Source organism: Pollicipes pollicipes, unplaced genomic scaffold (genome assembly GCF_011947565.3).
Source record: "Pollicipes pollicipes isolate AB1234 unplaced genomic scaffold, Ppol_2.1 Scaffold_4295;HRSCAF=5057_pilon_pilon_pilon, whole genome shotgun sequence".
Classification (NCBI taxonomy): Eukaryota; Metazoa; Arthropoda; class Thecostraca; order Pollicipedomorpha; family Pollicipedidae; genus Pollicipes; species Pollicipes pollicipes.
Window position 1 is genome coordinate 11,500,121 of NW_023596461.1, and position 16,663 is coordinate 11,516,783.

At 61.2% G+C, this 16,663-nt stretch overlaps 1 protein-coding gene across 1 annotated transcript in view; it reads right to left on the bottom strand.

The window, feature by feature from the left end:
* Positions 1-4,802: 4,802 nt before the first annotated feature.
* Positions 4,803-16,663, bottom strand: part of LOC119097152 (protein FAM135A) — a 28,415-nt gene continuing 16,554 nt past the window's right edge. Inside the window, exons 17-21 of the mRNA XM_037220212.1 lie at positions 15,096-15,323; positions 14,574-14,775; positions 13,843-14,092; positions 8,317-8,544; positions 4,803-5,230 (exon numbers count right to left, since the gene is read on the bottom strand). Coding sequence (XP_037076107.1) covers positions 5,025-5,230; positions 8,317-8,544; positions 13,843-14,092; positions 14,574-14,775; positions 15,096-15,323 — 1,114 coding nt within the window. The 3' untranslated portion in view covers positions 4,803-5,024. The remainder of the gene's footprint in view (positions 5,231-8,316; positions 8,545-13,842; positions 14,093-14,573; positions 14,776-15,095; positions 15,324-16,663) is intronic.

Sequence of the window (16,663 nt, forward strand, 5' to 3'; positions counted from 1 at the left end):
TTACAAGGGGCAAGATTCCGATGCGAGCCGCAGTTAATGTCCGGATACTGCCCCGTCCAAAACAATAACGTTCTTCCTATGGCACCAATCAATCGGGGGTCCGCATCTACATCGTGGCTCGCTCATTTGCGGGCGGCGGTCCGGTCAGACAGCGGGACTATTGACCGGGCGGGGGCAGGTGGGCCGGGGCCAGGTGCGGGCGCAGCACCGCCCCGCGGTGACGGCTCCGGATATCAGCCGCTGATGGGCCGTACACGGCCGCCCTGGCCACCGAGCCGGACAACTGGCCGCTGATGGGCCGTACACCCCCGCCCCGGCCACCGAGCCGGACAACTGGCCGCTGATGGGCCGTACACGGCCGTCCCGGCCACCGGGCCGGACAACTGGCCGCTGATGGGCCGTACACGGCCACCCGGCCACCGAGCCGGACAACTGGCCGCTGATGGTCTGTATACGGCCGCCCCGGCTCACCGAGCAGGACAATTGGCCGCTGACGGCCTACGCAAGGCCTCCGGGCCACCGAGTCGGACAACCGGCCACTGATGGTCTGTGTACGGCCACCCGGCCATCGAGCCGGACAACTGGCCACTGGTGGTCTGTATACGGTCAGCCGCAGCTCCCAAAACCGGACTTGTCCATCACTGGGGCACTGGGCGGCTGTGCGGTTCGTTTGTTGGCATACGCTACCATAAGCGTAGTGATGATGGTGGTATATTTACATTTTCTCGACTGATGGGGTCCAGGCCCCGCATGTTAGCGCCCCCAACCCCGCAGGAGATTCGGATGGAGCAAACGTCACAGTCTGCGAGGCGCACGTGTTGTAAACGGGATCAGCAGACCTGATGACCTGACCTGATGATCAGCACGTGTTGTAAACGGGATCAGCAGACCTGATGACCTGACCTGATGATCAGCACGTGTTGTAAACGGGATCAGCGCACCTCGACAGACGGCTCAGACGACAGCTCCAGTGCCAACCAAAGCGGTGATGGCGACTGCATCTCTCGCCTACGCGGCCACGAGCTGCACCGAGCGCACATGGAGCTCCTGGGGATAGCACTGATCGGGCCCCGGGGAACGACAGTCTCAGAACGGGCCGTCATATCTGTCACATCTGACGGTTTAGTGTCGTCTCTGGCCCCCGAGTGGCCGGCCGACCTCCAGCCCCACGAGGAGATGCTGCGAACGACCATCCCGCTCACCAGACTGACCCAGACGAGACGGGCCTGTGTCCACCTGTTCAGCAGGCACAGAAGATACCGGGGACGGTGGTGCCTCGGCCTACGCGAACAGGCGTAGCCATTGTCAGCGATGATTCAGACGCATTGAGTAGCAGGGGAAGCGTATGCCAGGAGACGCACGAGCGCGCCAACGGTCCGAGAGAGAGCAGGTTCGCTACCCCCTCGGGAAATCAATTGTCACGTTATCTTACAAAAATGAGGTAATAGTCTTTAAGTACTTACTTCCTATTGCGTTGCATTTACGCACATATTCACGCCACCTCCAAAAGTCTGACCTGGTTAAAGTGCTTTGCTGTGACCCCCTCCATTCTTTCATTTCCTTATGGATGCTAACAATCCTTGTCGATGCAAAATGACCCGACAAGTGCAAGGCAGAGAGCACGCTTCAGTTAGTGCGTACCCACTTCAGTCAAGCGCGTGACGTAGCCCGGTTTTTCCCGCAGAACCGCCGAGTGATGGAAGGCGCCCTTACTGCATCGAGCATGATAACGCTAACTTCAAAAACCACGAGGGTGACAAAAATGCTTCCTTGCACTTCGTGCCATGCGTCGAGGCCATTTCTGTACAGTTGGTGACCTGAGGTGAAATGTACGGAGGTTTGGGCTCCGGTCCGGTATTGCAGTCGCTTTTGTCATATCATTTACCCGATTCAACATCCCCAGTGGATTAAACAAATCCCGCAGCTACCGCACGTGCCGGGTATTGAGCAACATCCTCCGGCAGCGGCTGTCTCCGACGCCACGCGTGCAGACCGCTGCTGGCTGGAGCCGGACTAATCAACCCACTACACAGACGCCGTCTCGCTCACGCCGCCCTATATTGGCCCCGCGCGACCGACACACATACGCGCTCACGCACCCCAGTCGGCCCGTCACGCACAGTCTTGAGCGCCAGCACACTGTGCTACCATCGCACACACCTTGGCCTGGGACGCGGCCCCTGTCTGGTACAAAACAACGACACTCCGACAGCGTACACCATCCGCAGCGATTGAGTACAGCACGAGTTAATGGGGTCAAACACACGTCAAACCCGGAACGCGCCGAAGTGACCCCGTTAGGAGGCTTAAAACAATGCCCATGGTGCAGCGCAAACAAAACGCGACCACTAACTAGAATGAAAAATGGCACACAGTTACTTTCCACTGAGATACCGTCACCAGCATGCCGCCATCCCATCAACACGTCTATGCCTGCCTTCAGTAGTAGCCTGCCGTCATCTGCACAACACCTCTATACGAAGCCTCAATGACACCTGACACACCGCCGAACGTAGCCGCCGCTGAGGCGCCACCCGCGCCACTTCAGAGAATCTCCTGCGAGATCAAACGGTGAGACCGGGCACAAACACGCCGCCGGCGACCGGCTAAGAGACCGGCTAACGGGCCGACGGAGCCGGCCACCGGGACCGGCGGCTCGCGACGGCCGGCGGCGGCCGGCGGCGGCCGATCACAGACTGGGGACGAGCTGTGCAGTGCTGGACAGAAGCGTTACCGGGCCGGCCAACGGCCGGCCCTGGAGGGAGGTGCTGGGCGCCGACGGGCGCGGCGGCGCGCCGTCCAGACGCCGAGAGAGAGAGCCGCCGCAGCAGGCAGGCCGCCGCGTGCCCGTGGTGCGCCGGAGCGCCGCTAGACAAGGGCGGCCGGCCCACGCCGTGTGCAGTCTACAACATCAACAGTACGCGTGACGTAACAGATGACCGCGATCTCGACCTGACGCACGGCGTCCTCACTGTGCGCATACCCCCACCCCTTCCTCCCTCCCCCCTCCGATTACACCTCCGCACTAAGGAGCCGAACACCAGGCCCGCCCCCTCCCTAACAACGGCAGAAGAGGGAGGGAAGGGGGACTCGCCTGCCTCTCAGCGTGCCGCGCCAGCGGAACCCATTACGCGGCCGGAAATGTGGCCGGGCAGCCAGCCCTGGCACGACGCACCGGCTGAGGTAGAAACACGCGCCCCCGACCAGCGAGCACCCCGGCCCGGGACACGGACGTGCCGACCTGGGGCAGGGACACCCTAGCCCAAGACAGGCACACAGACCCGGGACACGGGCACACCGGCCCGAACAAGGAACACTGGCCCGGGACAACGGCACACTGACCCGGGACAGCGACATACCGACCTGGGACAGGGACACGATGATCTGGAACAGGGACCCACAAACCGCGGACAAGGACACAGTAACTCGGAACGGAGACACCAGCTGAGGTGGGGACACACTGTCCTGGGACAGGGGATCGGTGGCCTGGGACAGGAGCACGATGGCCTACGACAGGAGCACGATAACCTGGGACAGGGACACGATGACCTGGAACATGGACACGATGACCTGAAACAGGGGCACGATGACCTGGAACAGGGACACGATGACCTAGGACAGGAACACGATGACCAGAAAAGGGGGCATGATGACCTGGGGCAGGGACACGATGACCTGGGGCGGGGGACGATGATCCGGGGCGGGTACACGCTGACCTGGGGTCGGGACACGCTGATCTGGGGCAGGGACGCAATCCGGCACGGGGGGCGTTTACACACGATCGGAAAAAGCTCGCAGAGATAGGAACATTCCCGCCGGACACGGACCGACAGGCCTCGCTTTAGTATCGGACATCTGTCCGGTGGGGGGCCGTGACCGGGTTGGGGTGAACAACAGAGCAGCGGCCGGGTCGACCCCGCCCCGTCTCCGCCTGCTGGGCAGACGGGCCGGGCGGCGGTTACGGTCCGCTCCGCAGACGGCGACCAAACTCCCCCGCGGCCGTCACTCCAGCCGTCATGCGGCAGGCGGGCCGTGAAAAGCTCGAGAGCCGAGAGCCGAGAGCCGAGAGCCGAGAGCCGAGACCCGAGAACGAGACCGGGACCCGAGACCGAGACCGAGACCCGAGAACGAGACTCCGGAGAATGACACACGAGACACGAGACACGAGACACGAGACACGAGACCTGAGACCCGAGACCGAGACCCGAGACCCGAGACTCGAGACCCGAGACTCGAGACCAGCGACCAGCGACCCCGGACTTGCGCGGCTGGTCTTTCCGAGACCCAGTCTCGCGGCGCGGCGGGAACATGAACAAACGGCGCCGCGCGGCGGACGGGTGGGGAGTCTGGTGATACAGACGTCTCCGAACCAGGGCAGTCCCCAGGGAGCGTCGATGCATAGTCCTTGGAAGCATGCTGCCGCTCAGCGTCAGGGGCCTCGCCGCGAACAGCGCCAGCCAGACTGGCACGGCTCCCCACAGGCTGGGCCGACATCGGCGGGCGAACCCGTGACATGAGCACAACGCATCGGTGCAGAATGAGTCGCAGGCCGCCAAGTAACTACAAACCACCACAACGCAACAAACGTGAGCTCGATGATGCAGCCAGCCGGGGTCGCTCGCTGTATGCGGGGCAGCGGCGGCTGGCTGGTCCGCTGGGGGGGGGGGGGGGGGGGGCAGCGGTGGCTGGCTGGTCCGCCGGGGAGCTGGCCGGCGGCTCCCGGCCGGCCGGCGCACGCCGCACGCGAGGCGTGCGGCCCGCCGCCCAGACAATGATGGGGGGCGTGCGCCGGCCGCCGCCCGGTCGCCCAATTACGGCCGCTGATGGAGATGGGGGAGAGGGTGGGAGAGCGGAGGATCGGCGCGCGGGGGGCCCCACCCCCGGCCGGGGCGGGCCGCGCCGCCGGACGAGTGCAAACGGTGGCCGACTGACCGGGGTCGGCCACGGCACCGCACAGCGCAACCCCACCCTCAGGCAGAGGCCGCGGCAGGCTCCGTCCTCCCGACCGCGCCGAGCCGTCGACGTTACTTGAAGTACTTAAGCCCGGCCACGACCATGAACTTCTCGATGAAGAGCTCCGAGTCGAGGGCGGCGATGTGGGCGGCGCGCCCGATCAGCGAGTTGGCGTTGTTGGCCAGCGCGTGGTGCACGTCGTAGCGCACCAGCGACACGTCCGGCCGCTGCACGATCGGCCCGATGATGCTGTTCACCATCTCCCGGTAGGCGGCGCCTGGACACACACAGAACGCCGACGTCACAAGACGCGCGTCTGGGAGACCAGAGGTACGGGGTTCGATGCCACGCGATGCCCGCCCTTCCTGCTAGGGCGAGAGGCAGGCGATGCCATATGGCCTCAGCAGCTGAGTGTGTCGTAGAGCCCCAATGACAACGACGTCATACGACATCATACACATACATCGACACGCACACACGCACGCACGCACGCACGCACGCACGCACGCACGCAAGCAAGCACGCACGCACGCACGCACGCACGCACGCACGCACGCACGCACGCACACACACACACACACACACACACACACACGCACGCACGCACGCACGCACGCACGCACGCACGCACGCACGCACGCACGCACGCACGCACGCACGCACGCACGCACGCACGCACGCACGCACGCACGCACGCACGCACGCACGCACGCACGCACGCACGCACGCACGCACGCACACACCCACGCACCCACGCACGCACGCACGCACGCACGCACGCACACACACACACACACACACACACACACACACACACACACACACACACACACACACACACACACACACACACACACACAAAGCCAGCGAGGGTGACGCTCGACACCTGCCGCCGGCGGGCCAGGAAGAAGGGGGGGGGGGGGCAGCCGCCAGCAACACTGCTGAAACCGCGGACTAGCATTTGCTAGCGTCCCTTAGACGTTACAGTGGCTGCAGGAAATGGGCCTAGATGTCGAAAGGCCTGCACGGGGTAGTCGCAACAGGCAAATACAACGGTGCATGATCACGGGAACCAAATGTCCCAAGCTGGCTCAGTATTGCATTCAGATTATGCTCCGCTCGCATGTGTTGAGTGGGGTTACCACTTCGCTCACAACACAGATTCGCGCTACACCAAGGTGATCAAATTATTAGAGGAATGACGTCACATACATTGAAAAGGGTGCTTTTGGAACCAAACGACGGGACTTTCGACACCACGTCAAACCTCGCGTTGACAATGACACGTTCATCTCAGTGTGCACGCAGACATAGGAAACAAAGTTGACAAGGCATGTCGTAAGATGCCAGTCCGTAACAACGCCTGCTTTACAGCCGGATCGGGATGCCACTTGGACCTCAAACGATTAACATGCACATTCCACGCACCGGGCCGGCCTGTTCATTCGACTCTCCTCCATTCACTCCCGACCAAACGCTTCCACGGCCTCCCAAGCTGGCCACCGCCCGTCTCGCCACTGAGCCCTCTCGCCGCCTCCCAAGCTCCAGCATACCCGATACGCAGCCGCCCACCCGCCGTCAAACTCGCTAGATGACCAGCGCCGACAGTCAGTCGCGCTCGTCACATAAAGCGAGACCAATCAAAGGCTGGACATCCGGCGTTCGTCCTCGGGGGCGCGGTCAGAGACGGCAGCCCCGGGACCGCCGGGACACAGACAGACGAGCCGGGGCGCCCGGCCGGCCGGGCCTCTTACGAAGGCCCACGTGAACAGGAGCTCCCAGCCACGGCGCACGGCCGCGCGTGGCGACAGCTGAATAGCTGCGGTCCCTACACTGTCATCCTCGAGGTCAGCGTCAATGAGGACGGTCCGGCAGCGCTACGTCGCCGACAGAAGGCACAGACATTCGGGCGTACAGAAGGCAAATATGCCGCCCCCAGGAGCCAACGGCATGTCGCGTAACGACCACGAGAACGAGACGTTCAAACAATTTTTTCCAGCCAAACTTTCACGATATGGTTGGGGGGAAAGCAAATAAAGCAGGGATCCGACATTCTCTCGAACTAGTTACCTTATTCGTTAACTAGTTCAACTGGAGACTGTGATAGCTGTGAAAAGCCTCAGCCCGACTCACCCCCCGCGCGTCCCTTCCCCAGAGAGCCCTTCCCCCCCCCCCCCCCAACACGACATTGAAGTAGCGCCCAATACCAGCCGCTCTTCAATGGTGCACACCGCTATCGCTTTTAAATGGCGCACTTAACGACACATGTTCGTGTTGATTTCCGGCGCTAAGGACCGGTCATTGACCCAAGACCCGGCGTGAGCTTCACAACAAACCCCGCGCCATGCGGCGCCCGCAATGTATCCGCTAACCGGCCAAGGCCGACCGACGTACCGACAATGCATTCGGCGCGCTCCCGCACGGCTGGACACACACGCCGTGCTGTTCACACGGCAAACGGCCTGAACGGCGGCCGGCCGGCCGTCGGCGATGAGTGTCGGCCGTGCCAGCGCCGAGCGTGACGCCGCCCGGAGTCACGGGACCCCGTCACGCCGTCACGACCGGCTCAGGACCGTCGGCCTGTGACCCCTCCCCCACCGCCCCCCCCCCACGCACGCACACACGCACGCACGCACGCATGCACATGGCACGTACTACCGAACGGCGACATGAAAGACGCCGGCCGTTCCGTAACACATGAGCGGCCGCCGGCGTTCCGCGGCAGGCGCCTTTCGGGTGGCCCGCAGCCGCCCGTGAGGCGGGCTTTCCGAGCGACAGCGGAACCGGCAACCGGCACCAATACACCGCTGGTGATTGATCGATTATTGGTAATTCCAAAGCACGCTGACTACTGAGGCCACTGGCAACCGTCACTACCGTGCGAGTCGCCCTGGAACTGCCATGGCAATGCGGAGCCAGCCAAATGACCTCGTTACAACGAGAGCATTGACGCATCTCGACCAGCGCACACGCACTCACTTCGCGGGACGCATATGCGTACGAATGCGAATTCGAATACGAATACGAATGTGAATATGAATACGAATACGAGTACGAATACGAATACGAATACGAATATAAATACGAATACGAATGCAAATACTCGGTTGTGGCAGGACGCAACACGAATAAACCAAGCCAGGCAGCACCCGACTAGAATACCGCAGTTGCTGGCCGAGAGGCCGCTATCCACGTCCTCTCCGTTCAACAACCCAGATGTGCGATGACCGTAACTCGATGTGGAGCTGCTATGACCCCACAACACATCACCGACCTCCACCGGCAGTGCCCTCCGAGCCTCGGGACAGGAGAGCGCGCCCGTCGGACCGCGGCCGGCGCGTGGACGGCGCCGCTGCCCCTCACCGGTGGCCGTCGGGTCGCGGATGGCAGCCTTGCACAGGTCGATGCGCGAGCTGTGAATGGGCACGTATTTGTCCTGGGAGCTGCCCGTGAGCAGCACGTGCCGGAACTGGTGCAGCTGGGAGCGCATGGCCAGCCGGTAAAGGAACGTCTGGCGTACGTCCACCGCGTCCTTCATGGCCAGCTGGAGCAGCGAGCCCGACTTCTTCAGCTTCTGCATGAACCACATGCCTGCCGGCACAAACGGGCACACGGTCAGTTGAGCCACACTGCCGCTGGCAGCCAGGTCATGCCCTCAGAGGGAGTCACGGTCAGCTGACACACTGCCGCTGACAGCTGGGTCGCGCCGCTCAGAGGGAGACACGGTCAGTTGAGCCACACTGCCGCCGTTTGTCAGACCTGTACCGCCCACGCGAAGTACAAGGATACAGAGTGCGCAGCACGGAGGCGGGACATGACTGGTAAGCTCCGCAGTCGACCCGTCACTCCAACAGCACGACTCACCGTCATTTGCTTCAATAGTTATAGCAATACGAGCTGGATGAGCTGGACTATGTTCACGTACATCACATGTACACACGACTGGTGTATTTCGCCAGGCCGTCAGCTTCTCAACACAGCCTTTTTTCCCGGTGCGGCAGAAGGCGGTCAGCTTCAGACGCAGTCGGGGTGGCCAACGTTGAAAAGGATCGGGCCAATCGAAACACCGCTTTTGGTTTATGACGTCATACTCTCGTCTCGCAGTTCGTATGCGCGCTTTTCCTGAGTTTTTGTCTTAACCCCGTTACAATTCTGTGGCGTTGCAAGCTGAGCATGGGTCCTGCGGGAGACGGGAACGAAGAGTGGTAGCTTTATTGTGACTATGTATGCGGTAGTATTTCAGTCTGTCACCTTACGGCTGAAGGCACAGTACTTGACGAAATTTCAGGTATGGGGATTCGCCCACTCCCGTGCCCCCCTCCCCCGGTCCCGACTTCTTATTTGCCCCAGTTGTCTGCTAGTTCTGAGAAAAAAATACGCCACGACGACATTTCTGGTAGGCTCAGTCCTTTTAAGCTATTAAACTACCGGTCTCCGCAGCACTACACAAAACAAAGCGGCCACCATTTGGCAAAAACAAACCATCCCTTTGAGCCTTATCAAACGCAACGTCTCCCGTGGGAAAACAACAGCTTTACATCTGTGGCAGCCGAACTCCGTCGCATGGCACGAGCATGCTCTGGCAAGTGTGTCAATTAACAGCGTACAGGATCTCCATGACGTCGATAATCTGCGGCATGTTTAATCAACACACATACATCACCGGGGCTGGAGCACATCACCGCCTGTCGCGCTACAGCCGGCTTAGTACCGACTGCGTCTAATTCAGGGCTCATTACCACCCGTGACGCGTCGGAGGGGTCGGCCTGCGCAGCCGGCGCCGGTCGGACGGCACGCGCTGCCCCAAGCGCCGCCGCTGTTTACTTCCACACATGAGCCGTGAGACGGGCGGTAGGCGTCAGGCGTCACACAGCAGGCGTTGGAAGGCAGGCGTTGGAAGTCAAGCGTCAGGCGCTACGCGGCAAGCGTCAGACATCAGACGTCAGACGTCCGGCGTCAGGCGTCAGGCGGACGTTGGGCGTCAGGCGGACGTCAGGCATCAGACGTCAGACGTCAGACGTCAGAAGTCAGGCGTCAGATAGCAGGCGCCATACGGTAGGCATCAGCCTCAGGCGTCGGGCGTCAGGCTCAGGCTCAGGCTCAGGCTCAGGCTCAGGCTCAGGCTCAGGCTCAGGCTCAGGCTCAGGCTCAGACTCAGGCGTCAGGCGTCAGCCGTTAGGCGGCAGGCGGCAAGCGTTAGGCGTCAGGCGTCAGATAGCAGGCGCCAGACGTCAGGCGTCATGCATCAGGCGCCAGGCATCAGGCGTCAGACGGCGGCGCCGGCGGCCCCGCCGCAGCGGTCCGTCGCGGTCCGACGCGCCGCCAGCCGCTGCCTGACACGGCCTGCCGCCGCCCGGCACCCGCCGCTGGCGCCCTGCTGCCCCACCTCGCGCCGGCTGGGTTTACGGCCGGCCTGACAGCTCCGGTCATAGACCGCCACTCTGGCGGCGCCCTGATCCCCGGCACCGCCAGTCGCACCGCCCAGACAGCGCTGACGGAGCGCTCGAAGGCGGAGGGCGACCAGCGGCAGCGGCTGGCACGGCCAAACCGCGCGGCCGCGGCGCCGGCCATAAACAAACCGTCATCAGAGCATTCGGAGAATGTTCGGCGCGTACTCTGCGGAGTTGGCAGAATCCGACACAAGTGGATTGTAGCGACACCAATGCACCGTCCGTTTTGCTAAAAGTTTGGTCGGGCAGCGAATATTTCACTGAATTCCCAAACGTGCTTGTAACGATACCAGGGTAGCCATAGATGTGTTTCATCTGCTCCATATTATGATGTACGAGTGGTGTATGCCCGGTGTAGCCCTGTAGGCCTGACCAGAGCCGGGTAACCATACTGTGACGAGGTGCGCGAGGCCTGGCGGCATTTACACAAGGGAAACCAAGGTTAGAGAAAGTTAGATTATGCTTATACATGTAATAATAATAATATAAGCGTACAATCTGTTCATAAGAAAAGCCCTGTCCAACACCGCCCACTTCAATCGTCCGTTACTACGTTCAGCATCTGATAAGCCCGAAGAGCGAGAGTCTTTATCCCTAAGTTCGCAATTTCAGAACTGCCGAGGAATTCAAGAATCACAGAAAATGCTGAAACAACAAAAAAGGCTCGACCTTAAGGTAACAATATTCTTCATGCAAGCAAGAGAGGTCTCATCCCTTCAGTTCCTTTGTTTGGCATTACGGATCCTTATGGCAAGAAACACTGACCTTCAGTATATAGGGAGGCGCTGATTAAGCCAGGGTATCAGGCGATCAACGGATCAAGTCATGAGAATCCTAGGCGTTTCCAGTAGGATGTTCCAATGACCAGCACAAGCATTAGCCACTGCGTAGTATGAATTGAAGAATCTATACAACATTATATGAACGTCTTACCTACCCATGTCCCCACCCGTCGTTTTGCCGAAAATCTGTACCCGACCCAACCCGTTGGCCACGGTTTCACCCAACTCGTGAAGCCCTCTAGTAGGGACTCAGCATAACCATATGTGTTGAAACGGGCAGTAAATCTTCGTGGAGAAGACAATTGCAATGACTTGGTTACATGGAGTCACTCACATGTTACAAGTCAATTCTGGTTGCCTCCTACCAACACCCTACGAGACAGTGCACACCTTCTTCCCTAATATTTTGCCCACATTCTCTCCGCGAAACCTCCAAGCTCTTCTTTGTGCCTGTCACAAGCCATTACCGAAGTGTGCATTAACCACTACCTCGATTTGAGGAGCTGGGTGCACGGTCATGCCAAATATAACAACAAATACCGTACCGGAGCTCAACAAACAGCGCGGGCCCGAACAGGCGCCTCGCTTGATAAAAACAGGTGCACCATTACGCCGGTAAATCGGTTCACGCCTCAAGTCTTCTTGTGTAGCAGCCTTCATGCCGTCCTGCTCCGTTCCTACTGAGTCTGGCAATATGTGCTGACATTAGTCCTGTGGTGTGCTAGTACCTGAAAAAAACAATGGGCTGGGCGTGTATGTAACCCGTATAAGAAGATGGAAACGGGAAATGTGATGTGTGCTACATTGCTTCTTTTAAATTTGAAGAAAATTTGCGAATGGGCACAGCGGAAACCCAAGTCAGAACCCACTGAGTTTGCCGCTTAGGAGCTAGCAATTCGCTGGGCGCATTTCCAATATATAGAGTAGTTTTGCCTCGGCCACTAAGGACACCGGCACTTGTGTTAGCCGAGATCGGCACTCAAACCAGTGGACCACCGCGATTGCTAACACACTCGCACCACAACGCTCTTCTGGATTCCACATACACATGTATGTGTGTGCAGCAACCGAATGAAGATAGTGAGGAACACGTGTGGTTACAGTTAGATCTTTCCATTCAATTTGATGCTGGCATTCAACTGCATGCGTTACTGGTTGGACTAAACAAAGCATCGGTGCTTCCGCAGTCTCACCACTGAGTGTCGCATTGTGACCAGGCGTGTCAAACTTGAAAATCACCCGATGTCGCGCACGAAGGCACAACTGTGTTCAGTTCACACGGCATTCCAAGTCACACGCAATCAGACTGATAAGGACAAATGCGTTACAGAAAAGCGACGCTAGACGCGGTGAAAGGATGGCGACTCGATGCCTCATTATTCTTCTCAATGACGTTTCTGACGGCCACCGCACCAGCCGTGGACAACCGACATGCTCGCGCGGCACAACGGGCATGGTTATCAGCACTGGGGCGGCCTCCACAGACAACCGTGACGACGTCGCAAAGTTGAATAAGCATTCCGCGCTCGCCGCCGCCATGGCGGGCGCCGCCCGTGTAAATACAGTGAAGCGGCACCGAGACCTTGGCGGCCGACACTGGACAAACACACCACTCAGCTTCGGTCACGCGTAATGCATGCCGCCGGCATACAGCAGACCGCCCCCGACAGCTCGCGGCTCTCTCTCTCTCTCCCCGGCGGCAGCTGATGCAACAAACAGCGGCGACGCTCAAACGTGCCGGCCGCCGCCGCCGCCGCCCACCAGCAAAACAGAGCCGACGCAGATCACATCTAATGCAGCGCGAGGCACGCCCAGCGCGGCGCTCTCCGCTGGGTGCAGCTGCACCCGGCGGTGTGCGTGACCCCCCCCCCCCCCCCTCCCGCCCTGCCCGCCGTCCCTCCCACGCTCTCCCCAACACGCCGCCGTCGACAAGGGTCTGTCATGCATCGTTAACTTTTGGGCTTAACCAGGCGGGGCGAACTTTGTCCGACGTCACGTGGCGTCTCTTATCGCATGGAGCCATGAGGACGCATTTCAGAGTAGTGAAGTTCTGAGCCCTATCACGCAACAATTGAAAATTTATTTAACTAGCTGCGATGCCAATGTTACGTTACGCCGGTGAAGACTATGCCAAGGTTACGTGCACATGTGAAAAGTCATAATGAGCGTAGATAAGGTAATAATGCATTTCCAGTAGCATTGTGATGAAAATTTGAACGCTGGATTTCGTCCACAAAAAGACACGTGGTACCACGCCAATGCAGGTTCCCGTCTCTGGAAGTCCCTCGGAGGTGTCGTGTGAACGATCCCTCGTCACTTTACGGAGCCGGTCAGCTCCTCACGACCGCCGTCTTCCCAACTTTCAGCCTGGCTGAACGTGATCCTGGCCAGTATGCGGCGGGGAGCCGCCTCGCACGCCCCTCCGAGCCCGACCATGGCCTCTCGCCGCTGTAACCAGGAGCTCGAGCCCGCGGCGAAGAGCCGTCTCGCACGCCCCTCCGAGACCGACCGTGAACTCTCGCCGCTGCGACCAGGAGCTCGGGCCCGCGGCGAAGGGTCGTCTCACACGCCTCTCCGAGCCCGACAGTAGCCCCTCGTCGCTGCGACCAGGAGCTTGAATCCCGCAGGCCGCGCTCCGACCGCGCCCGCGCACTTACCCATGTTGACGAGCCCGCTGTTGTTGTAGAGCGTGCCGAGGTGCGGCGCCGACAGGCTGAGGAACGTGTGCAGCTTGTCCAGGTGCGGCTGCAGCTGCGGCCGCGTCAGCACGTTGCGGATGATGATGTTGCCGAGCGAGTGGCCCACGAAGCTGATCCGAGTCGGCTGCAGGTGGAAGGCCTCGATGTGGTACGAGATCTCCTCGGCCAGCCGGTCCGTCAGCGTGTCGAAGTCGGAGAACGTGTCGCCCTGGCGGACAGGCGAGCGCGCTGAGACGGACCGCATGGCCCCATCACTGCAGAGAGGTCACACAGGCGGACAGGCCGACAGAGGATGGTCTTCACGCACTACCAACTGCGGACAGGTCTGCCGCAGACGCGAGAGACGGGTGATATCAAAGCATGCCCTTAGTGGACAGAGAACAACAGGGGCAGATCTACTGTCCAGAACACTTAACCTTGCTGAGAAAGGATACAGAGACACTGACGAGCAAGCAGTGCCCACAACGCACCACCTAGGACGCAGAGCGGATGGAGAAGCCGAGCAACTAACGCCCCCGGATACATGCCACCAGACAACCATCAGCAATTGTCCGGCGGTTCAACGCCCGACGCGGCGCCTTGAACCGGAGTCCGACCGGGAGAAGCTCCCAGCTGACCCCGGACGCCCTACACCTAAGTCAGGCCGGGAGGAGCTGACCTGACCTGACCAGCTGACCCCGGACGCCCACCTGGTTCCGTTCCGACATTATGAACTCGAGGTTGGAGCCGGGCAGGCCGATCTCCAGGTAGGTGCGCACGAGCCGCAGGTCGGCGGCGTTGCCGTCCAGGCCGTGCACGCACACCACCAGGTGGAGGCCGGCCGAGCTGAACAGCCGGTACTCGTCCGGGATCAGGAAGTACGGCAGCGACGTCACCACGCCCAGGTAGTCACTGCGGCACACGGTCGGAGCGCGATGGATGGACGAAGCGGCTGAGGGGGAGCGAGCGGCCGCCGCAGCACGCGGCCACGCGGCGAGATGGAGAGCACGTGCCGCCACTCACAGGCAGCCGCGCAGCGATGCTGACAGCGATGAAGCGCAGCGTACTTTCGTCACGCCGCAGTACTATCGGAAAACCACTCCAACATTCACGACGGCATTGCAGCTCCAGAACGACACGGTGTAATTCCAAGCCCGCGCCAGCCAGCATCCCTTCCGTGCGCCGCAGTAGCACCCGCCACGGCTCGTCCGGTTCCCTTGCGGCCGACTCACCTGTACAGCTCACCCGGGAAGCGGCCCTTCATCTGCTGCTTGAACTGCTCCTTGGCCGTGATGAAGTGGAAGGTGCGCGCGCCGACGGCGGCGGCCAGCCGCTGCCGCAGCGCCTGGTCGCCGTTCTCCAGGGCCGAGTAGCAGTCACAGGAGACCTCGCGGCCCTGGTGGCCCGTTGTCGGCAGGCAGGGCGCGGCGCCGGCCGAGCTGCCGGCCAGGGGCAGCCCGCTGCGGGCGCCGGCGCGGCGGACACGGTCAGGCGCGGCGGGTACGGTCAGGCGCAGCGGGCACGGTCAGGCGCGGCGGGCACGGTCCGACACGGCAGACACGGTCAGGCGCGGCGGACACGGTCAGGCGCGGCGGGTACGGTCAGGCGCGGCGGGTACGGTCAGGCGCGGCGGGTACGGTCAGGCGCGGCGGACACGGTCCGACACGGCAGACACGGTCAGGCGCGGCGGGTACGGTCAGGCGCGGCGGACACGGTCAGGCGCGGCGGACATGGTCAGGCGCGGCGGACACGGTCAGGCGCGGCGGGTACGGTCAGGCGCGGCGGGTACGGTCAGGCGCAGCGGGCACGGTCAGGCGCGGCGGACATGGTCAGGCGCGGCGGCACGGTCAGGCGCAGCGGGCACGGTCAGGCGCGGCGGACACGTCATGGCGCAGGCGGGTACGGTCAGGCGCCAGCGGCACGGGTCAGGCGCGGCGGGCACGGTCAGGCGCGGCGGACACGGTCAGACGCGGCGGGCTGAGCAGCCGGCCGTCATCAAAACAGCAGCCCACGCCGTGCAGAACAACACGGAAAGTCGTGACGCTGCGTCCGCGAGAGGCGGATCGGCCAGGCACGATCTGAACAAAACACCTTACGCCACACTGAATAAAATTGAGAGTCGTGGTGATCCGCCAGACAGTGGCTGGACCAGGGACGGTCAACAGCGTATCCTGAACAAAGGTCACAAAGGACTTCTATTTCCCAAAACATGACACCTGCCACATCCAAACCACCTTGACACACATACGGCGCTCTGCATCTCTGATCCATGCCGTCCGTCAACGCTCACCACACCCGCACCACAAGAGCACACCAAGCGCGCCGCCTTCCGTCAGCACTGACACACGTCTCACCACCTCCCGTCCACAACGGCACAGGACGTCCACCACATACAGTCCACACTGACACAGGACTTTCACCACATCCGGTCCACAGCGACAGAGGACGCTCACTGCATCCAGTCCCCACTGAGGCAGGATGCTCACCACATCCGGTCCACAGTGACAGAGGACGTTCCCCGCATCCGGCCCACACTGACGGAGGACGCTCACGACATCCGGTCCACATCGACACAAAACGCTCCTCACATCTGGCCCACACTGACAGGACGTACGCCATCGGTCCACGCTGACACAGGATGCCCACCACATCCGGTTCATGCTGACAGACGGCGCCCACCACGTCCGATCTACAGTGACACAGGATGATCACCACATCCTATCCACATTCACACAGGATGCTCACCACATCCTGTCCACATTCATACAGGATGCTCAACACATCCGGTCCACAGTGACAC